This window comes from Emericellopsis atlantica, assembly GCF_019669845.1.
Source record: "Emericellopsis atlantica unplaced genomic scaffold F5Z01scaffold_4, whole genome shotgun sequence".
Taxonomy (NCBI): domain Eukaryota; kingdom Fungi; phylum Ascomycota; class Sordariomycetes; order Hypocreales; family Bionectriaceae; genus Emericellopsis; species Emericellopsis atlantica.
Window position 1 is genome coordinate 1,093,001 of NW_025764706.1, and position 19,562 is coordinate 1,112,562.

Consider the following 19,562-nt stretch of genomic DNA (forward strand, 5'->3'; position numbering starts at 1 on the left):
AGCCTCTGCCCCAGTCACTTGACCCAGCAATGATAGGTGAAACTAGGTCGTTGCTGAGACTGCGCACGAGTCTACAGAGGAAGTCGAGCTTGACGAAATGAGAGACCTCCACCGACAATGACAGAGCCTTCGAGTCCCAAATGTGGCCAGACCGAAATACCGCGACACATGTCAGTATAACATTATTTGAAGCCATCTCAACCTATCATGTTCGTCGACACCAAGACAGCATCAACATAATGCTGTTAGCTCCTCAACACACCTCAGGGTCGAACTGGGTCCTCGTAGTCCTTCTTTACGGGAATAGTGTGTTGAAATGTCTTGCCGTGCACAGGGGTGATTGGGCGGTTGGGTCGCTAGCAGTGTCATACTTCGCCATGAGAGTCCAAAGGGCACAGCAAAGCACTCTGGAGTCTGGCTGGCTAATGCCTTAGAAAGCTTGAGTGGCGCATCACCGCGCTACCACTGAGTCAAACGTGCCAGCACCAGCCTGTTCTTATCGAAACTCTAGAAAGCGATCAGCCTACCGAGAATCGAAGCTCATACGCTCAGCTGCGGCTCCTCAAAAGGCTCGCGAGCAAGCAAGAACTCTCACGGTGGCCCTAAGGTCACAATCATTTATTTCCAGTCGCAACTGCGGGCGACTTGGTTCACCAACGGCCTTCTGAGCAATGTGATATCCTCGTCACACGAATACACTCCCAGCATCGCCTCAAGCATTGAAAGGAGCCGTCCAAATTCTTCATCGAATGGGGATCAAGCCGGGCCCGACCAGAAGGCTCTACTGGACTACGCAGCATACACTCGAATCGCAGCGTGCAGTTGTTGGGGCACATCTGACGTTCCGGAAAGCTATTGAAAGCTCTCGCAGCTTCTCTTGGCGAGTGACTGAGTCAGACGGGATATTCATTGACAGTCCACTATGGCGTACGCGTGATGGACCAAAGGTATCATGGTGATTCTCAAAGACGTCTCACTCTTGATTCTGCGCAAGATCAGGCAGTCCCCCTTCTCTCATATCAGTGTTGAATACGGGTTGGTCATGATGGCAGGCATTGAGTCAGTCCAGCTTCATTCACTAAAGATACTTCCCCTAACGAGTGTAGGGCATTGACCGGCCCATTACACCCAAACAATGGTCTAGTCGAACCACTGACATTGGAATCATTGCTAACACTCTACGGCACGGAACATACTCGCTATGTCCGCACATTTCTGCTGCTTGACGAGGAGACATCGACGTCTCAAATCCTCAATTCAATTTTTACGCTAAGTGCTTGAGACGATGCTTATGTATTTGGGTGTAGCAAACGGTGCAGCCCTCGCTCAGTTTGCGTAGGTCTCACTGAGCCACACGAGTGAAGCCCTCAACTTTCGAAACGCAACGGTTTTTATCACAGCAATTGGCGACTCAACCAACGGTGTTTCGAAACTAGACCACACGGAGGCTGATACTGGCACAACTGCAATGAAGCCCCTTCCACGGATGCGCTGAGTGTGTTACTGACCATGGTACTGATCATGTTACATTCCCAATAACATCACACCTGCAGCAGCGTGCCACGGGTAGTATCGACATCCATGCAAGGGGAAGACTGTTTTTCGAGATATCCTCTCAATTGACCAACTCAACGGGCAGTCTGTCGACAGAGTTTCTGACCAAACTTTGCAGTACATCTGTTCCGATGAGGAAGTGTGTGACGACACCTGGGCTATCCAACCTCCCTAGTCGATGCTATGATGAAATCGTTTCACAGCACTATGGCGTCCCCAGAGTCCCCGGTCAACGGCGAACGGATGCCCCTTGACAATGTACAAGGACGTACTTATTTTTGGCGGATCACGAAAAGTCGAGATTCGCACTCTTGCTCCGTCACGAGCAGGCATCGGCAACCCCTGCTCTGGTGTTGACGCCATGAGTTGACGGCCATTGCCCTCATGTCACTACTCCTTCTCGACGTCATGAGACCAAGCCTGGCCTTCTTCACATCGAGAGACGCGAACTGCCCTAGGTCGTCCGTCGGCCAGTGATCCAATCCGATGAGCCAGCCGAGTTATGCCCACGACCAAAGGATGCAGACCTTGCACGTCCGAATCCCACAAAAGTCCAGCCAAAACAGCAGCATGGCAGGTTGAGACATTCTCTAACGACCTTGACTTATTACGGTGCTCAGATCGCTAGACAGTCCGGCTGGGAGTCCAGCCACGATCCGGGGACCCGCAGCATATTTCCTGGTAGATTCCAGTCAAACGAGTCAACCACGAAAGTATTCTATCCAACCTCGCCCATTGGTAACAAAGCCGTCGCATTTGGGAATCCCGCCATGAACGTACAAGTGTATACTACGTAAAAGCAATGATCGGAATGGCCAACTCGACTAGGGTCCTAACTTAGCATTGTGGCCTGAGCTTTCAACCCATGCTCGATAGAAGTGCCGGGCACGGCTGGCACGCCGGTGTTTCAGACTTAGGATCATCATCGACACCGGAGTTGCGGGCAGGAGGGTTCGGGGCTTTCGAGCTACCCCAACCCTTGCCTTCCGTTAATTATTGCCTTGTGAGCTATCAATCAGCTACTACGGAGTAATTAACTCAATGTTCCCACAGGGTGCCAAGACGGGCTCTGTCCACTGTCTCGGGTGAGGTGTTTGGGCCCTTGGGGCAGACGCGGAGGCCAGGGGACAGGGGGTCTCGGGGGATGCCTGGGCAAGGGCTCGACGACATCGTTTCCCAGAAGGGAGCGCTGGCCCGATGCGAGAACATGGAGTCGAACGCTGCCCGCTTCTGAGTTCTGACATGACATGGGTGCTATCCCCTACTTATCCAAAGTGCGCGTTGTTGCTCATCGATGGATGTCGATTCGAGTCTGCCTTGAGGTAAGTTCACGGCGTCCGACCAAGATCGAGTGTGTAAATAATAGTATCGAGCAGCATGGGCCGTCTACCATCCATGATATGGGTACTATGTGCTGGATACGTGCTCGCTCTTGTCAGCTGCCCTCAGCAAGCGCCATGCTGACGCAGACGCGGCAGACATACGTACGAACAGAAACCGTCGATACTCGGGGTACGTACCAGAAGTCCCGCGCTGTCAACTCAAGTCGAGCTCCACGGAGCGTGGATCAGTTCATTGGTGCTCTTACTATCCAAGATTCCAAGCTTCACCCTACCCCCCTCATCGAACGAATAGGTTGCCAGCAGCCGCCGCCGCCGCGCCGGCGATCACAGCATGCCCAACGGCTCAATGATCACCATGGCATGCCGTCGAATGCATGTCCCTCATGGCTTAGTTAATCAATAGTCATCATGGGCCCATGGCACATACAGACCTGGGGGTGGCCTGACTTTCGTCACATTGAGGCTCCAGGCAGCGAGTTTCGGGCCCTTGTGACCGGCGCACTGGTGATGATCGAGGATCTTGCATCTTATCCTGCCAGACATGATGTGCCGTTCATCTATTAACCGCTGGACGGACGAACGGACGGACATTTATTTGCTCATCGCGTTGCACCTCCTGTCTGCTGCAAGGGCGATCCGCAGCACACAGAGACGCTCGGCAGAGTGCATGCTGACCGGTCTGACCCTCCTCCCCTTTGTGACGTCCAGCAACATCACCCTCGCCCGGGTCCTGATGGAGCAGCTGCCCCCTTGTTCTCTGAAGCTGATCGACCGTGCGTCGTGGAATTCACCAGCGTCTCAAGTTCGGCGGTTCTCAATGACATTGGGCTTGGTCTTGGCGCGGGCAGCCGATGATGGATGACAACTGAGCCCACGAAATCCCATTGCGACGGTCGGTCAGTATAAGCAATAATTAGGCTATAGCAGGCATCGCCTGGATCAGTGGTGCCATCGGTTACACCCAGGAGTTGATATGCAGGCAATAACCCACCCAACGCGCATCGTGGGCCACAAAGGGCCCGACTTCTGTTCGTACTGCACCCCTTCTTCTGTCGGGGATGCAGCAGCTTGCAGCCCTACTGCAGACGTATCCTCGTCCCTCGCAATGGATCTGCGGGAAACATATGACAAGGCACGGCCGGGTCAACTTGCCTAATACATACTACTCGCAAGCGCCTGGATTCGCATCTGTGCCTGGGACCGGACGTCCATTCTCTTGCAGGAGGATTGTCACCTCGCTCATCTGCCGCAAACCCGTACGTACTGACTTAAGCGACGCGAGGCTCTTGCTGATGCTGGTTCCCCATGGCCCATACTGCTGGAATATCCCGTAGCGACGCCAGGGACCAGGTATTGTTCACGGCAGAATGTGTGGACCGTGATCCCGGCCCCTCCCCAACGAGCAGGGATCATCAACCAAGATCCAAAGACAGACGTGCTGTTCATCAGAAACGCGTGCGCAACAAGTGTGTGTGTGTGTGTGTGCACGTATTATGTGTGCTCGCAAGCGCTTTGCACTGCACTATGTGATGAAGTACATATGTACAGTGTTGCTTCTGCTTACAGTAGGTATTATCCCGAGACATGACAGAACGTGGTTGGCCGTCGCGCTAGCCATTCATGTGATTAGCGCAGTGCGTGCGTGCGTGCGTGTGCCATAATAAGAACGACGCGTACGTAGGTAGCACATACAAGAGCGCATCATCCATCATGTCCGGTAGCGTGCTCGCTTACGCCTCGATTGAGGGACGTCAATCTGGATGAGGCGATCCATATGACACTGTCATCTCGTCTGCGCCCCAGAGGGCCAGAGCCGGCCGGCACTTGTCCATTCTGAGCAATTCCCTCGTCCGTATCCTGTCCCTGTCAGAAGGAAGAGCAAAAAGACCCTTGGCAGAACGTGGCAGGAAGGGGGAGCGATGAAGGCGCAGTACTCCGTACTCCGTACTTGGGTATCCATCAGCCGGAGCCGAAGCTGTGGCACTCAACTGACAAGGTGGTCCATGCCAGTTCCTCCAGACGGCAAATTGGCAGCGAGGCGCGTGCTCCAGAAACCGCCAGCCTGCCAGCAAGCAAGGGGGCAGGGAGGAGGAGGAGACGAACAGGACTGACTGGAAGGGGGCGGAAACCCACCACGAGGTACCTATATCGAATGTCTCCTAACAACACTAGGGGCCTACCACGGCTAGTACTGTAGACATATTATGGGTCCCGCTAGCGATGAGTTTCTGCCTCTCCATGTGGCATGCGGCATGATTCAGGTTGACGTTTCCGCAAGAAGGGCCACAATGGTCATAGTGCGGGCGGGACGTCAGCACCACCCCTCTCTGACTCTCTGTGTCCCCCGTTGGTGTCTCCTGTTCTGTCCTGTCCTTTTCTTTGCTTCTGTCCGGCGCTCGAGCAACTGTGGGAAGAAGGGGCCAGGTTGTCTGTCGTGCGTCACTCGTAAATTATGCATGTAATGTGAGGCATCATCATGATCGGCATGCGGCTTTGTCTGGGCGTCTGTTCCCAGCAGGAATGAATGATGGGTTCCATCCAACCAGTCTGCAGACTGCTCCCGCGCCCCCCAGCCTTTCCCTTTTTTTTGGTTTGCCACCGATCTACGATGTCACCTGGGATTAGAAGTCGGGAAAAGCACGTTGTACGGACGTAGACGCCAAGTGGAGAGTGATCAACGTTCTTTGCGTTGTATTCTTGAATCTTGCCCTTCTGCCGAAGAAGGGTGCTTGCTTGCTGTCGAGTGCGGGCGCCAGTCGCCCGTCCGCTGAGGCAAGTCTCGTGGATGTCGTCTATATACATTATTATGTACAGAATGTTCTTTCTCCCTCGAGGGTATCCGCAGCTGTAGCCTCCAATGAGGACGTGAATCAAACAAGTGCGCCCATGTAAATGCTGTCTCGTAACGCGAATGGTCCGTTGCCCCTATAGTACGCCGAAAATGTAAAAAGAAAAAATTGATCAAAAGTCGCAGAAAAACGTATGCTTGCGCAGCGACGGAAAATGAAGAGTGTGTACAGAAAGGACGGTCAGGCTGCCGCCATGACCGGTCTAACAGTGGCATCCCCGCTCGTGACGCTTCATATTACTGCGTACACTGAATGCCTTGCCACAACCCGGCTGGGAGCACTTGAAGGGCTTCTCGCCCGTGTGCGAGTGGCTGTGGATGCGCAGACTGCTGGGGCGGCTAAAGGCCTTGTTGCAGGTCTGGCAGATGTAGCGGTCCTGGCATGCTGGGAACTGGTGTCCCGGCGCCGGGTTGAGATAGTGGTGGTGTTGCCAGGAGATGGGGCCCAAGGTCGAGCGAGCCACAGAGACGCGAATGCTGGGCGGCGGGAACGACTTTGGCAGTGGTTGTTGATACGCGAGGCCTGATGGGGGAGACTGAGCTTGCGCTTGGGGTGGCGGCGCGCTCGTAGACGAGGCTGGCGGGAAGTAGCTACCAGTACTGGGTCCATGCGCGTGTGTCGAGGGAGTCTGAGGAAGAGTGTGATGGCGCTGCATGTCCGACTCTAGAGGCGGCGTGGTCTCGTGGTAGTATCCTGTAGGCGTCGAGGCGTTTGAGTAGTGAGTCTTCGGCCTCTGCACGGGCGATGTGGTTTCTGTGGAGGCGCTGGTGCTCATGGGCGGTGAGGGAGGCGATGCTCTGTGGTGGTGAGGGAAGGCGTTGGCATACCCGGTGCCGGGGCGGCTGTCTGTCCTGATGCCCGAAGACCTCCTTTGAAGTTGTGATGAGGGAGCAGACTCGTGAGTCGGTGATCCGGCGTCGGCAAGACCGATCAGGTTGGAGATGGAGGGAAGAGTACACCGCGGCTGGTCCATGGGAGGCGACGGCGGAGGGCAAGCGTACTGGTACTGGCCCAAGTGCTGCCCAGTGTGGTGGTGGCTTGCTATTGAGGTGGCCATGTTTATATTGTGTGTAAGGTGAGGTAGTAGGTGATTTCTTGCGTCACGGCGGTGCGAGGGAGGGGGTGGGACGCTGGTGTTGTTGTCGCCCTAGGCCTTTCTTCCTCTGCTTGATTCCGTAATGAAGAGTGATTGCTCGGGTTCGGTGACGGGTCAAATGTCGAGCTTGAAGTTGGTGATGATGTGTGTGTGGCACGAGATGTCGTAGTATCAGATGGGGTTCCGGATCTTTGGGATGATCGGGGTTGCGCCGAGTTTAAGTACGAGGCCAGCCTTTTGTGTGCGTGCTTGGCTTGGCTTGCGGTTGACAGACGAGAGGAGGGTGTGTGTGTAAGAAGCCTGGTCTTGATGGGCCTACTCCTGCTCTCTTTGGGTGCGTCCGAGAAGTCTGATGAGTCTGCTCTGCACTGGGGCTGGCCGGGTATATCTGCCCACGCTATAACACATATCAGATCTGAGAATCCCACCCCTTGATCCTTGAGGTCTGCCGCGAGACGCCGCTGTCACTCGCGCGCTGCAGCTAGAGAACCGTAGAGCAGCTAGCTACAGTAGCAGGCGAGCGAACCTTTCCGAGGGCCCTTTGTGACGGACATTGCAGGCCATCCACAGGAAAAGGTGGAGTGAAGGGGGGGGCGTGCGGACGGTCGCCCCTTGAAGCGCACGGATTGCCTGACGGAACTGGCCTGGGTGATCATGGGCAGGGCGAGCGTGGAGCCCGGCATTGCACTGGGCGCCCCCAGGCAGGTAGGTAATCAGGCTGTCTGTCAGGCACTCACTCTGTCTGTCGTTCCTTCAAGCAAGCTTCCAGATTCGAGAAGAACGGACAATCGGAGAGCGGGTGTGTGAAGATCTGACAAGTACCCACCCCTCCCCTCTCCTCTCTTCCCCCTGTCCCCGGGGGGAGGAGCAGGGAGGGTGTCGTGGGCCGAGAAAAAGCCAAGGCACTAGGCACAGAGCTAGAAGGGGTGGCATGTGGACTCGAAGGGCAAGCTCGTGGTCCATATTTCATGCGTGTCTTCCAACCGCGCCGGATGGGCCCCACGAGCGTGCCATGCCGACAGGGGTAGTAATTGTCATCACTGACAGACAGACTGACAGTGGGATCCGCCGTCCGTGTGCAGTCGACGATGATCGCGCCCTCAACTCCTCCGAGCCTCATCCCGTCCGGGCCAAGCTGACAACTTTCTTGGTGCCGGTCAACTCACCTGCCTGGTTCCGTCTTGTCCAGCATGGGTCACGGCATTCTTCTCTTTTGTCTGCATACTGCGCGCCCCGATCCAGAGGCATAACACTGTGTCGACGACAACAGTGTCACGATGCTCGCATGTCTCGAGATCGTCATGCCTCATCTCCGGTACAGTGAATGCATTGCTCGACGTGATCATGTGCAAAGCGTTCTCCGCGGTCGTGGCCACGCATTTGGTCATCTGCCCGGGTCGCCATTGTTTGAGCGCCTAGTAACACTTATGACTCGATGGCTAGTCATAATATATCGCCCTCACAGCTCAGGCGACGCCCACAATGCCAGTCCAATATCATGCTTAATTAGCTGGCTCCTCGCCTCGTCTCGTCTTGTCTCGCTGCAATCTCCATTTTAGCGAGCACATCAACAAGATGCCCACGCCCGGGGCCTGTGGCGCCCCATTGTCGTCCTGATTCCTGAACGAACCGACGCTTGATCATGATGGCGCCCTGCATCAGTGCATAGGCACAAGTAATTAATGGTCTTGCTGGCCTCGCTGTTGTTTTATGACCTGACCAGGCGCCGTTTCTAGGCCGTGGGGCCCTCGTGAAAGAGGATACATGCTCCGTGCCGCAGCTACTGTAGACTGTCGACTGTCGACTGTCGACTGTCGACGACGACGATCGCCTGCCCCGGCCCTGCGGCATCTCAGAGCGGTGCTGCGTGGCTTTCGTGTCCGTTGAATGCCCCTGCGGCGTCGACGAACTGTAAAGTCTCAACATGAGACACTGGTCGTTGTGCCTAGTGAATCAACACGCCAGCGCTAGGACGGATTGACTTTGCAGACGTGATGATCGACAACGCGTGCCGCTTGTGTGGTAATACTATCTCGTGGCAGAAGGAGAAACTCCATTGTCCACACCGCACCAGAGCTGGACCCGCTGCAAGGTTGGTCAGCGATTTGTAAAGCTTGTTGGCGCTTCTTCTCCACCACAAGTGCGACTGATACCTGGCCGGTCCCCAGCAGCCAGGCCAACCACCTCTCGGGCGCCTCACATCCCATCACCAGGGCATTCCCTGATGTGTGACAAGATGAGCAGCAAAAAGCCCGAGCATTGTAATAGAGAAACGCTCACCGAGGCTCCTCGCGCGGCGGTCTGCGCTTGCCTGCAGAGAAATCTTCAGCAGCACCCGACGTCTCGGTTTGGGACTAAGTTAGGTTCGCATTGGCGCCCCAGGCTAGTGGCCCGTCTCACACCATCGCCCATCGACTAGTCTGGAAAGTGATGATAACTTGCTGCACGTACTCCGTAGGCACTGGCTGGAATCCGAACGGTCCATCTCCTCCGACAGGCCGTGCTTGCTTGTTGAGCAGTCTTAGGTGATGTTCAGCCGCCAGCGACGAGCCACACCGGGAATAATGAAGCAACAACAACACACCCACGTCATGATCTCCCACTTGTTCTTCCATCCCGTGCGCCGCAACCACCCGCACCGCGGCGGCACGAACCCAGAGGCAATTGCCTGCTTCTGCTGCTCCTCACTGATGCTGAGACTGGTGTCCTTGTCGTTGGCTCTGGGCGGTGAGTGCTACGGCCGGGGGAAGCTTGTTGCTGATTACGGCTGCATGTCGGGGCCTCTTCTTGTTAGTGGGAGGATCTATCGGACCAGGAGCCCTCGCTCTGCCGCCATATTGATTAAGCAGGTGATGTCTGCGCGGAGTCGCGGGCCGTTGTTCACGATGCCATCGGCCAGGGTGCACTGGCTGACCTACCCTGCGTCGCTCCATTGGTGAATCAAAGCACGGCCGGCTCCGGTCCAAGTCTGGATAAAACAATGACACACAGTCAAGTGAAGATGGCGCGAACACATCCGCTTGAAAAGAGCGGGGGCATGTACCGTGGAATTCTGTGAGACGTTCTGTCCGAAGGGTGCTGGATACCGTCAATCAAAATGGTGAGCCAAAGGCTGCCGTGAGCGACATACGGAGTACGTACCCAAAAGAAACACGAGCAGAAATTGCACGGTGCCGAGGGGTGAATGCTGCACGGAAGATCTGGGGCATCTCCTTGAAGTTGCTGTGATTTGTCCAAGTCCCGGATGAACTTCCTTTTCCGGCGTAGATCATGGGCCCGTACCATGAGGCGTCCGGCGATCAGCACAGGGGGATCCGCCGTGGCTGCTTGGCGTTGTCTGCCTCGCGCAAGATCGTCAAATATAGGTACGTACATATGCACGGTACAGTAAGGAATGGAATGGCGGATATGAAAGGTGGTCTGTTGGCCCGAGACGCCGCAACGATGCTGATTATCGTACCATGTGAAAGCGAGCTTCGTCACTGGCATCTCAATCTCTGTCTGGCCCACATTGGGATTGTCGAGGCCGCGTCAGACGCTGTCGTCTTCCCGCGACCCGCGGAAGGACCAGCCTTGAGCTGCGACGGAGCTTGTCATAAATCCAAGTCATGCGGTTTGGCATCCTGGGACTGGTATGGTATGGAGAGATTGATTAGACAATGCGCTGCGTGGGAACGTGCATCATCGTCGCAACTCTACCCAAAAGGACGATGGCTTTGGCGGCTGGGCGCGGACGCTAACGTGGACGCTTGGTGCACGACCACAAGGAACCCCCCTCAAAACCGCCCTAGGCGTGCCATGTGTAGGCACGTACGTAGTAGCGTTCTAAAATTCCTGAATCGTTCCATCGTCAGCCGCCATTGATCAGCCGCGGCGCAGCCAAGCGGTCGCTATGCGGAGTCGAGCGTCTTTGTTCTTGTTTGCGGGCGTTGGGATCGGGTGCCTCCTGTCGTCGTCGTCGTCTTCTTCATCTTCAACGGCTTCGTTCACCGACGGAAGACGCGTTCGAGGATTCGACTGAGCGAAAACGCCTCGATCGGCCTTGCAGACATCTCCGGAAAGGCTGCAGCTTCCCACGATTGATAGGGGACTGGAGATGGATCATCTGTGACCGAAGACGGGAGGAGGGGTTGGGCCAAGCTTGGCTGCGTCATGTGACTCCATCGCACGAATGCCGTGGAAGGTACAACCTGGGAGGACGCCTCGTCTTGCACCTCACCAGCCACTCTCCGAGTAAAAACTGATGGAACGCGAGATCCTCTGCTCTGGCTCAGGCATCAGTCTGTTCGATCGTGGTCACATCGTCGCGTTCGTTGCATTGCACATCTTCAGCGCTGCCGTGTCGACGCAGAGCTTCACAATGCGCTACGTACAAGCCCCTGCCGCAGCTGCTCGAGGACTCCCCTCCCTCTCCCTCTCTATTCACAATGGCTGTCGAAGGCTCGAAGCGAATGCCAAAGTTCCTCGCGCGCCTTAAGAGTCAAGTCTGGCCCGTCGCTACTTTCTGGGGCAAAGCCAGCGAATGGTGATGCAGGGTTGTCCCCATTTCGTATTCTCTAGTCAGGAATGTGGCCTAAATCTACAGCACGTCCACTCGAAAGGGGTCGAAATGCTGGGAAAGACGGGGCCTGTCTCCTGTGATCTCCAGCGCCCGCGGCGATCTTCCAGGGTCCCTGGACACGACACAACTCGAGGAGCCACGCGAGATGTGGATGAGCATGTCTTAGACACACGCCCCTCAATCCACCCATGTGAGGGCGCGAGCATTCCAGACGCGCGCCGGCGCAGGTCGTTCTTAGTACCTCGGTCCGTCACGGTCGGTGCCAGCTGCTGGCCAAGCCAAGCAAGGCGATCATTCATTAATATTAATTTCTGCACAGAGTAGGCACAGTGGCTGCGAAATCATCCCGTACCTTGCATCACTTTCAAACGCGCTACTGAATTCCCCTAAGCCAGGTCAGCCTGGCGAGGGAACAATAGAGGCCATCTACACACGTACGTACATACCAGGCTTTGGCGCTAGCTCGTGTGTCGCCACGAGGTGATTGCCAGTCTGGGTAACTATGGTCCGACCACGAGGCGCTTATACATCACGGCAGAAGCGGGTGGTGACGCAGCAATAAGGAACTACCAAAGCCTGCCCTGCGAGCTCCAACCGCCTCGTGTCCAACGACAACAGCAATATGGGAATAATCGCTCGTGTACACCGTGGAGCTCCCAAGACGTCAACCATCGCTGTTCTCGTCGCGGGCATGAACGATTGCCCGAATGCATCGAACCGATAGCTTCGCTCTTGTCTGCCTTTATTATCGACAACGAATCGACCTGTCATTTCTTGGTACCTGGTACTCCGTGCGTGGTAATTGCATTGCACTACAGCTCGAACTTGCCCCCTTTCCTTGTTGAGCAAATACGGATACGCAATTGGAAAATGTCCCAGTCACACTGAAGCCATCATCATGGCAAGTGTTTGCGGTCACTCGGAAGTTGTCCAGGCTCCATTGAGAACGAGAACCGCGGGTACTGCCAATAAGCTCATTGTCACCGCACTCTGACGCAGCCTACGGTACACACCGACCAGGGTCTGTATACCAGGCATATATCATACCTACATTATACCCATCCACTGGAAGGATCTACCTTGAATCACAGACGGGACGAGCCCCATGCGAGCATATCGAGCACGGCTTCATGACCAAACTCGGCTCTGTCATGTTGATTTTCTGTTCTTGTCCGTCGACTTTGGGACGATACTGTCCAGGGGTCAAGCCAGAAAGGGGCAGGCGACCAAACGGGGCTGGTCGACGACGGTCTTGTGCTGGGCCTGGCAGTGCATCCTCTTCCGGGAACTTTGGAAGCTCGCGTGCAGACTGGTGGCGGGCGCAAGCAGAATGCGCAGTCGTCCCTCAAACTGCCAGACTCGAGTCAGTCGGGAACCAAAAAAGCAAAATCGGCGACCCCAACTGTTCGTAAGCGGACTTGTCTGCGGCGGACCTTTTTGGGCTTCTTGATTGGCATGCCCGTAGCCGCACTGCCGAATTATGCTTTCCTTTCGTCTTGTATATGCCCACAAGACACACACACTCAGACTACCTGGCCGGCGGATAGACTTTCGGGATCTTCCTCTGCAGCCGATGCGAGAAGGGTTTGTGAGTCGATCATCACAAAACGACATCCTCTCTTTGCTGGAACGGTGGACAAGACCTCCGACCATCATGACGGGTTAACACTCAGTGTCTTTCGTCATTTTCCTCAAGACACGCTTCGCAGCTTTGCCTAGAAGGAAGAGTCAATTTGAGCAGAAAAGTCCACCAAAGGGACATCATCACTCTGCAGTGGCACCCCGTCGGAACCCGCGCGTGCAGGGACTCGGCCAGATCGCAGTAATTACGGATACCCTGGCAGGCAGGACACGTACAGTGCTGATGATCACCCTCTGTCCATGCCGCAACATGTAATCTAGATGGTCGATGCGCTGCCGCCGAGCAGATCCACACCATCAAGAGGTGTCAACTAGTGGAGGGCCCCGGCACCCTGTTGACGGACGGGGGTATCGAGGGGAGGCAGGCATATCGTTGACTCTTCCGGACGCAAGACCGATGCATACCAGGGCCTGGTTGGACGCGCCCTGCTGGCAGTGAGTGGTGATGCCTGCCATATGGCGTACACCGCTGCCACTCCACTGATACTGATTCACAGATGTGACATTTTTTTGGGGAGCTCAGGGGCAACGGGATCACTTTGATTGACGCACTCTGGCGACGACGACTTGGCATAGGGGGCAGACGAGCCCAATGAGATTACGCCGGGTGTTGTCGAGCAGGTGCTCGGTCTCGAACACGGCACGATGCATGCTTCCCAGCAATAGGCAAGATCTTGGGAGCCCATGGCACAGTTATGTGTGTACGGAGTATACTAACGTCAGGACGCCATTGGCTGGTATCCGACGTCTCGGTCAACGGACCTAGCGTACCGCAGGACGCAAATCGCACAGGGATCGAGAACGCAAACAGCCGGAAATTTGTGGAGGAGGGGGGGCACATCAAGCCTGGTCTGAGCGTGTCGGAGTTGCTGAGACCTTAGAGAGGGTCAACTCTGCATATGTCAGATGTCACCTTGTGTGGCGGGGAACACCAGTAGCCCCTGTCGTTCCGGGTGTCTGCGTTTGTACACTACCACTACTACTACGTACTTGTACGTAAGTACAGTGCAAGACGGAGCGGAGAGGCAGTCGCGCGCCGCGTGTTCGTTGCTATCGCAATCCGATTACGCAAGCTGCCGGCACGAAGAGACGTGGAGGACCGGTGCAAGAGGCGAAGCAACTTGGTCCGATGAAAGATGGCCCAAGGAGCAGCACGCGCGCAGTGCTTTGCCGCCTGGACATGATACTCGTCGTCCGGAGGAGCAGACGACGGCTCCAGGGGCGCGTTCTCGCTCCGTTTCGGGCAGATCGCTCGCTGCCCGCCCAGAGAGGGGCGTCTGTTCATCCTGTACTGTTACCCAGCGGCATGGTCCCGAATCCCATGCATCCTCGCCGATGCATGTTACAGATCTGACCTATGGCGAGATGCGGTCTTGTTAAGCTAGATCGGAAGAAGAACCCAAGGCCGGTGTGATGGGGGCAGAAGGGGAGAAGCATGGGGATCGGGGTTGGTGATGATCTATCTGTTCTGCACACTGCAGTCTCTGCAGAGGACAGAACGTTGTGTGTGCCTCGCTGGAGGAGGGGGGTGCGGTTGTAGCGACGCACATCCTCCCGATACAGATGGAAGTGATACGTCGCCAGTGTGTGGGTGATGGTTCGACCGAGCGCGAACATGCCCGGGAGAATGTTCCCTGCTCGAGGGTGCAGATCACCATCAATGTACGGCAGTTGACATTGCAGAATTTGGGACGGCCTGCCTGTACGTATGCTGGCACCTAGGAGTGGGTTCGGAAACAGTGATGTGACACTGCTGACGGCCTGGGTAGGGGATACAACACGACGGGTGCAGCATCTTGATGTCACGATGCTGCGATCACAACTCACTTTGGCCAGGAGAGTTGTGATTGCAGACGCGCAAAAGGGCTGCTTGTAGTCAGACCATCAGCGCCCCGACACTCTCGCCGTTTCGCGGCCACGTTGAGGCAGGCCCGTGTTGGAACTTGGCGTTGCTCTCCTGAGTGCTATCCCGTCTCTCGAGTCCCAATCTTGGACAAAGTGACAGGTCAAGTAGACCCCCCTGTGCTGATTACGGATTGCTGACAGGACAGTAGCTTGCGTCCGATGATCTGTGCCACCATTTCAGTTGGCCAAGGAGCTCACGAACGCTTTTGAAGTTGCGCACGCACTGCACGACTCAGTGACGTATGTACGAAACTTTCCAGTGTTGAAGCAACAAGGAGTGCTTGCTCAAATCGTTAGAGCACACGTGTCGAAGTTTCATGAATCGCCGAGGAAGATCCTTGCATCCGCGTGGTGCCTTGACGGTCGGTGTACGTTACGGCAGCACACTGGGAGTCGAGATGAGAGATGGGAAACGATGCTCGGCAAGGCTCGCTGCTCTGCGTATCTGGGACAGGAGAGGTGTGCTGCGCCTTGATCCAGGCTGCTTGACTTTGGGTGAGTATTTCACGTGAGTTATTCTTTACGGCCATTGTGTTCCAACCAGCCGGCCGTTCACTTGTCCTTGTCGTAAATTGTCCTTGTCGTAGGTAGTTTTTGAAACCTTTTCTGAAGCTCAATGCCCGTCTTTAATCCCCGCCTTTTGAATTTGAGACGGTGCGGATAGTGATCGACGAAGCTGATACTTCCATTGTACGTACTATCAGCCATGTTTCTGATATGATGGTACAGCCTGGCGAGATGAATGTAGTTGTTTGGGCGTCAAACACGGTGTAGCTAAAGTTCTTGTCTTGTAACAACCTACGAGTGTCAGCTATTCTGTGGTTGATTCTTTGTTATTTATATACTCCTTACAAACCCCTTGACAACGAACAACTGCCGCGTGATAGAAACGAATGAGTATTTGATCATGGAGAAAGTCCTCCCACGCCCTACTAGAGGACCACAAATACTACAGTGGATAAGTATCTTATTCACGACATATAGGGGAATTTATTTGAATGAGATGAAACTTTGATGAGACTACTCCGTAGTGTGACACGTGAGTTTCGCGACTCCTCTGAAATGGTGGACAGGGTAGGCCAGACCGCAGCGTGTCCAACTCATCGGGATTGATCCGATGATGGCGAGGCTTGGCTGCCTAATCGAGACTAGTGAACTATCTAGCTACCCTAGAGTGATTCTCTCACTAAAAGCCCATCCGACACCATCGGATTTGCGAAGAATTCGGCCGCAAGGGTCGTGTTGCGTGCGCCGAGAGCCCCTCACGCCTAAAAAACAGGCTTGCGTATGCCCGCTGGGTCACCTCATGTCCCTTGTCAGCGAACGTACGGATACCTCACGCACCTATTGTGCCTTATCAGATCACTGCAGACAGACAACTGGACCTGGACCTGCGCCGAGCCAAGAGCTTGTCTTATCACGTGCCAGACAGACAGTCCCTCCTTCCTTCCGCGTTGGCCAGTGGACCGGACAATGGTGCAGGCTGCGACACGGACGACGGAAGCACTCAACCAGAAATGTCACAACTGTCGACGCCAGCGCCTGCGGTGTGATCGCTCGTACCCGCACTGCAACAAGTGCCTGCGCGCCGGCAAGGAGTGTCTCGGCTATGGCCAGCTTTTCCGCTGGACGGGGGCCGTCGCCTCGCGAGGCAAGCTGGCCGGTAAGACGTCGAGCGCGGATGCCGTGAGGCAACCTGCCAGGACAGAGGCCAACTCATCGTCGTCATCATCATCGCGAAGAACCAGCCCAGCGTCGTCGCCTGCTCGCGAGGCCGAGGTCGACGACTGGCAGCTCGTCCCCCACGGCCGGATCGCAGATGAAGCGCCCCCAAGCCCGTATATACTGGCCGATCCACTCGTGCAGGACCTGTCCCAATCTTATAGATACTACCTCTCACACTGTAAGCACTGTCCACCCTCTCCCAAAGAAAGAAACGGACAGATCTGATCTCAATCGCAGTCACGAACCAGGTGTGCAAAGACTTGGTGTCCTTTGACGTGGCGGACCGCAACCCGTTCCGCAGTCTTGTACCCCTGACGCGAGACAACCCCATACTGCAGCACATCCTCGTCGCCGCCGCGGCGGCGCACATGTCCAACCTCATCCGCCCGTCGCTGCCGGCCCTGACGCTGCCCGGCAGCGGCATCATCACCCCGACGACAAACGAGGCCTCGCGGCTGGCGCTGCGCGACGCCCTCGTCGCGAAGCACAAGGCGCTCCGGCTCATGTACCGGGCTGTGGAGAACGTGGAGACGGTCGGCGCCGACGTCGTCCTGGCGGCGTCCCTCTTCTTCATCAATCTCGAGCTGATCGAGTCCGGGAAGCACGGCTGGAAAGCCCACCTCGAGGGGGCGGGCCGCATCATGAGCCTCCTGGGCCCGACGGAGGGCGGCCCGACGAACGAGCTGCGGGACTACATGTCATCCGACTGCTTCAGTTACTTTGTCATGGCGTCGGCCTTTACGCCGCCGACCTCGACGGTCCAGACGTACTTTGAGTCGTCCCAGATCCCCGTCATGCTCGGCCGGGCGACGGCCAACAGCTACCTGTGCTGCCCGCCGCAGGTCCTCGAGATCCTGTACGCGGCGGCCCAGCTGTCGAATGTCATTGTTGAGGACGAGGATGTCGCGCGGCAGGTGGGCGCGGCCGGCATGGACCTGCTGCGCCAGGCGCAGACGCTCGACATACCCGCGTGGGCGATTGACGCGCTCAACATCCCCTACCTCAAGGACATACCACTGGAGAGCCGCATCAAGGTGGGCACGTCGCACCGGCTGGCGGCGTGCCTGTACATCATCCAGGCCATCGAGCCGGTGCACGACATTGTCGGGCCGGGCCTGGCCGCCGAGCTCAACCGGCAGCTGCTGGATCTTCTGGTCACCATCCCGCCCAAGGACCCCAACTACAAGGCCACGAGCTGGCCGTCGTTCATCGCGGGCGCGGGGGCCAAGGACACGGAGAGCCGGATCATGATCATGGACCGGCTGCAGACGTTTGTGCGGCTGATCCCGTGGGGGTTCCTGTACACGGCGATGGAGGCCCTCCAGATGATCTGGAGCCTGGATAGCTCGGGGACGGCCGAGAAGTGCTGGATCCAGATCCTCAAGGACCCCAAGATGAACTTTTTGATTGTGTGAGCCACGGTAGCAGCAGCAGCAGCACAAGGATTTACGATCACGACATTGTTTTAGGAATGGCAGCCGAACGAGTTGCACATTGCTTCTGACGGTGAGAAGACTTGTGAGCCACGACGACATAAGGACGCTCCACAATGACGCTTCGGCACTGATGTGGCCAGCTGCGTCACTCTCGTGGCACCTGTCCAGTCTTGGTCCATACTCGACAAGGCGGTCCAGCAGTAACACGAGGGACGGAGTCAAGTCTGTCTACATTGCGGTCATGCAAATCTCGTCGAGCCCACGGGCGGGTCCGAGCCGAGATGCCTGGCGATAAGGGGGCAGCGGCCGTTGGGCAAGACAAAAGCCAAGGGCAGAAGGGGCTGGCTCAACGAGATGTGAGGCAGAGTGCGTGCAGACAGACACATCACCTGATGCCGGCTCCGTTTCGTGTTGGGAGATGGAAGGGATGATAACTTAGCTTGTTTGGAGTTCAAAAGGTCTATAGAAGCGTTTGTTTTGAGACGAGTATCTAATAATACGATGGAAATACTGTGTCTGAGGCGAGTGACAGATCGTTGGATCCGAACTGATTGCAAATAGGCATCCATATCCGATGTATGCAGTCATCTCACATGCCGCCGCCGCCAGAGTTCTGACGTTCATGACGCCGAGGTCAGCCGCGTGTGATCTTGCGGGCAAGGCACGCCAACCTGACAGACGGAGGTAGGAGTAGCACACAACATTGAAGTCTGGCGTCACGCGAGCCGCCCTATTCGCCAGTCAGCGGGATGGTGGTACGGAGTACATGTATGCTGTGCGTTTGGGAACGTGGACTTGGGGTCGAAGCGGCTTGGCAGGAGAGGAGAAGAAAGGAAGTGCGGAATAGAAAGAAAAATGAAGTGAGGGCAGGAGATGGGCGCCAGCTGAGGACGATCTCTTTCCGAGGTGGCTGTTCATGTTGGAGAGACCAAGAGGAGATGTTGTCGCACCGACCAGACTGGAAGACGGCACCACGCGTGCCGATCAGAGGCTTCACAGCGCTGGGCAAATTTCAAACTATACCTCTTCTTGCTTCTATTTGCTGGTGCCTCTCTCCGCATTCACTCGACTATGCGCATGACCTGCAGTCGTCGCTCGGCATTGGGACCCGATTGGGCGTCTGCCGAGCGGCAGTCCATGAATACTATGCGTCAATTTGAATCCTGGGGAGGAGATTGGGCCCATTGAATTGACTAGTAGGCGACCCTTTTGGATGGACCTTTCTAATTATTTCCCCATCTCCTTGCCCTCGAGAAGAGGAGCGGGGCAGCACCCGCCTCGAGTCCGTGGACCGTCACACACATACGTACGCGCATCCATCGCCCGTCGATCACAAGGCATACTTCTTCGTCATCCGGCACGCGCAGCTTCTCAAACATGACAAGCCCGTCATGGCGACGCGCTGCAACCCTCTGATGAGGCCGCATAGGGAAGAAGCGAGCATAATAGATG

The 19,562-nt window shown here is 56.1% G+C and overlaps 4 protein-coding genes across 4 annotated transcripts; 3 read left to right on the forward strand and 1 right to left on the reverse strand.

Moving 5' to 3' along the window:
* The first annotated feature begins 3,342 nt into the window (after positions 1-3,342).
* Positions 3,343-3,857, forward strand: F5Z01DRAFT_414415 (uncharacterized protein). Its single transcript, XM_046259581.1, has one exon. The coding sequence runs from the start codon at positions 3,439-3,441 to the stop codon at positions 3,757-3,759; it is 321 nt and encodes a 106-aa protein (XP_046121679.1). The 5' UTR covers positions 3,343-3,438; the 3' UTR covers positions 3,760-3,857.
* A 1,967-nt stretch (positions 3,858-5,824) lies between these two features.
* Positions 5,825-7,288, reverse strand: F5Z01DRAFT_414071 (uncharacterized protein). The gene has a single exon (XM_046259580.1). The coding sequence runs from the start codon at positions 6,801-6,803 to the stop codon at positions 5,949-5,951; it is 855 nt and encodes a 284-aa protein (XP_046121680.1). The 5' UTR covers positions 6,804-7,288; the 3' UTR covers positions 5,825-5,948.
* A 3,697-nt stretch (positions 7,289-10,985) lies between these two features.
* Positions 10,986-12,449, forward strand: F5Z01DRAFT_414030 (uncharacterized protein). The gene is made up of 3 exons (XM_046259579.1): positions 10,986-11,658; positions 11,723-11,837; positions 11,942-12,449. Exons 1-3 carry the CDS (start codon positions 11,365-11,367, stop codon positions 12,289-12,291), a joined length of 759 nt encoding a protein of 252 aa, XP_046121681.1. The 5' UTR covers positions 10,986-11,364; the 3' UTR covers positions 12,292-12,449.
* Positions 12,450-16,422: 3,973 nt separating this feature from the next.
* On the forward strand, positions 16,423-18,089 carry F5Z01DRAFT_616838 (acriflavine sensitivity control protein acr-2; the record flags this gene model as incomplete). The annotated part of the gene is made up of 2 exons (XM_046260938.1): positions 16,423-16,852; positions 16,912-18,089. 2 exons carry the CDS (start codon positions 16,423-16,425, stop codon positions 18,087-18,089), a joined length of 1,608 nt encoding a protein of 535 aa, XP_046121682.1.
* Between the last annotated feature and the right edge of the window lie 1,473 nt (positions 18,090-19,562).

Excerpts from the sequence above, each read along its gene's own strand:
- F5Z01DRAFT_414415 (XM_046259581.1), top strand. The coding sequence starts at position 3,439 with ATGATGTGCCGTTCATCTATTAACCGCTGGACGGACGAACGGACGGAC.
- F5Z01DRAFT_414071 (XM_046259580.1), bottom strand. The coding sequence starts at position 6,803 with ATGGCCACCTCAATAGCAAGCCACCACCACACTGGGCAGCACTTGGGC.
- F5Z01DRAFT_414030 (XM_046259579.1), top strand. The coding sequence starts at position 11,365 with ATGGTGATGCAGGGTTGTCCCCATTTCGTATTCTCTAGTCAGGAATGT. Across the intron at positions 11,659-11,722 it reads TAGTACCTCGGTCCGTCACG|AGTAGGCACAGTGGCTGCGA; the intron begins GTCGGTGCCAGC and ends ATTTCTGCACAG. Across the intron at positions 11,838-11,941 it reads AATAGAGGCCATCTACACAC|AAGCGGGTGGTGACGCAGCA; the intron begins GTACGTACATAC and ends ACATCACGGCAG.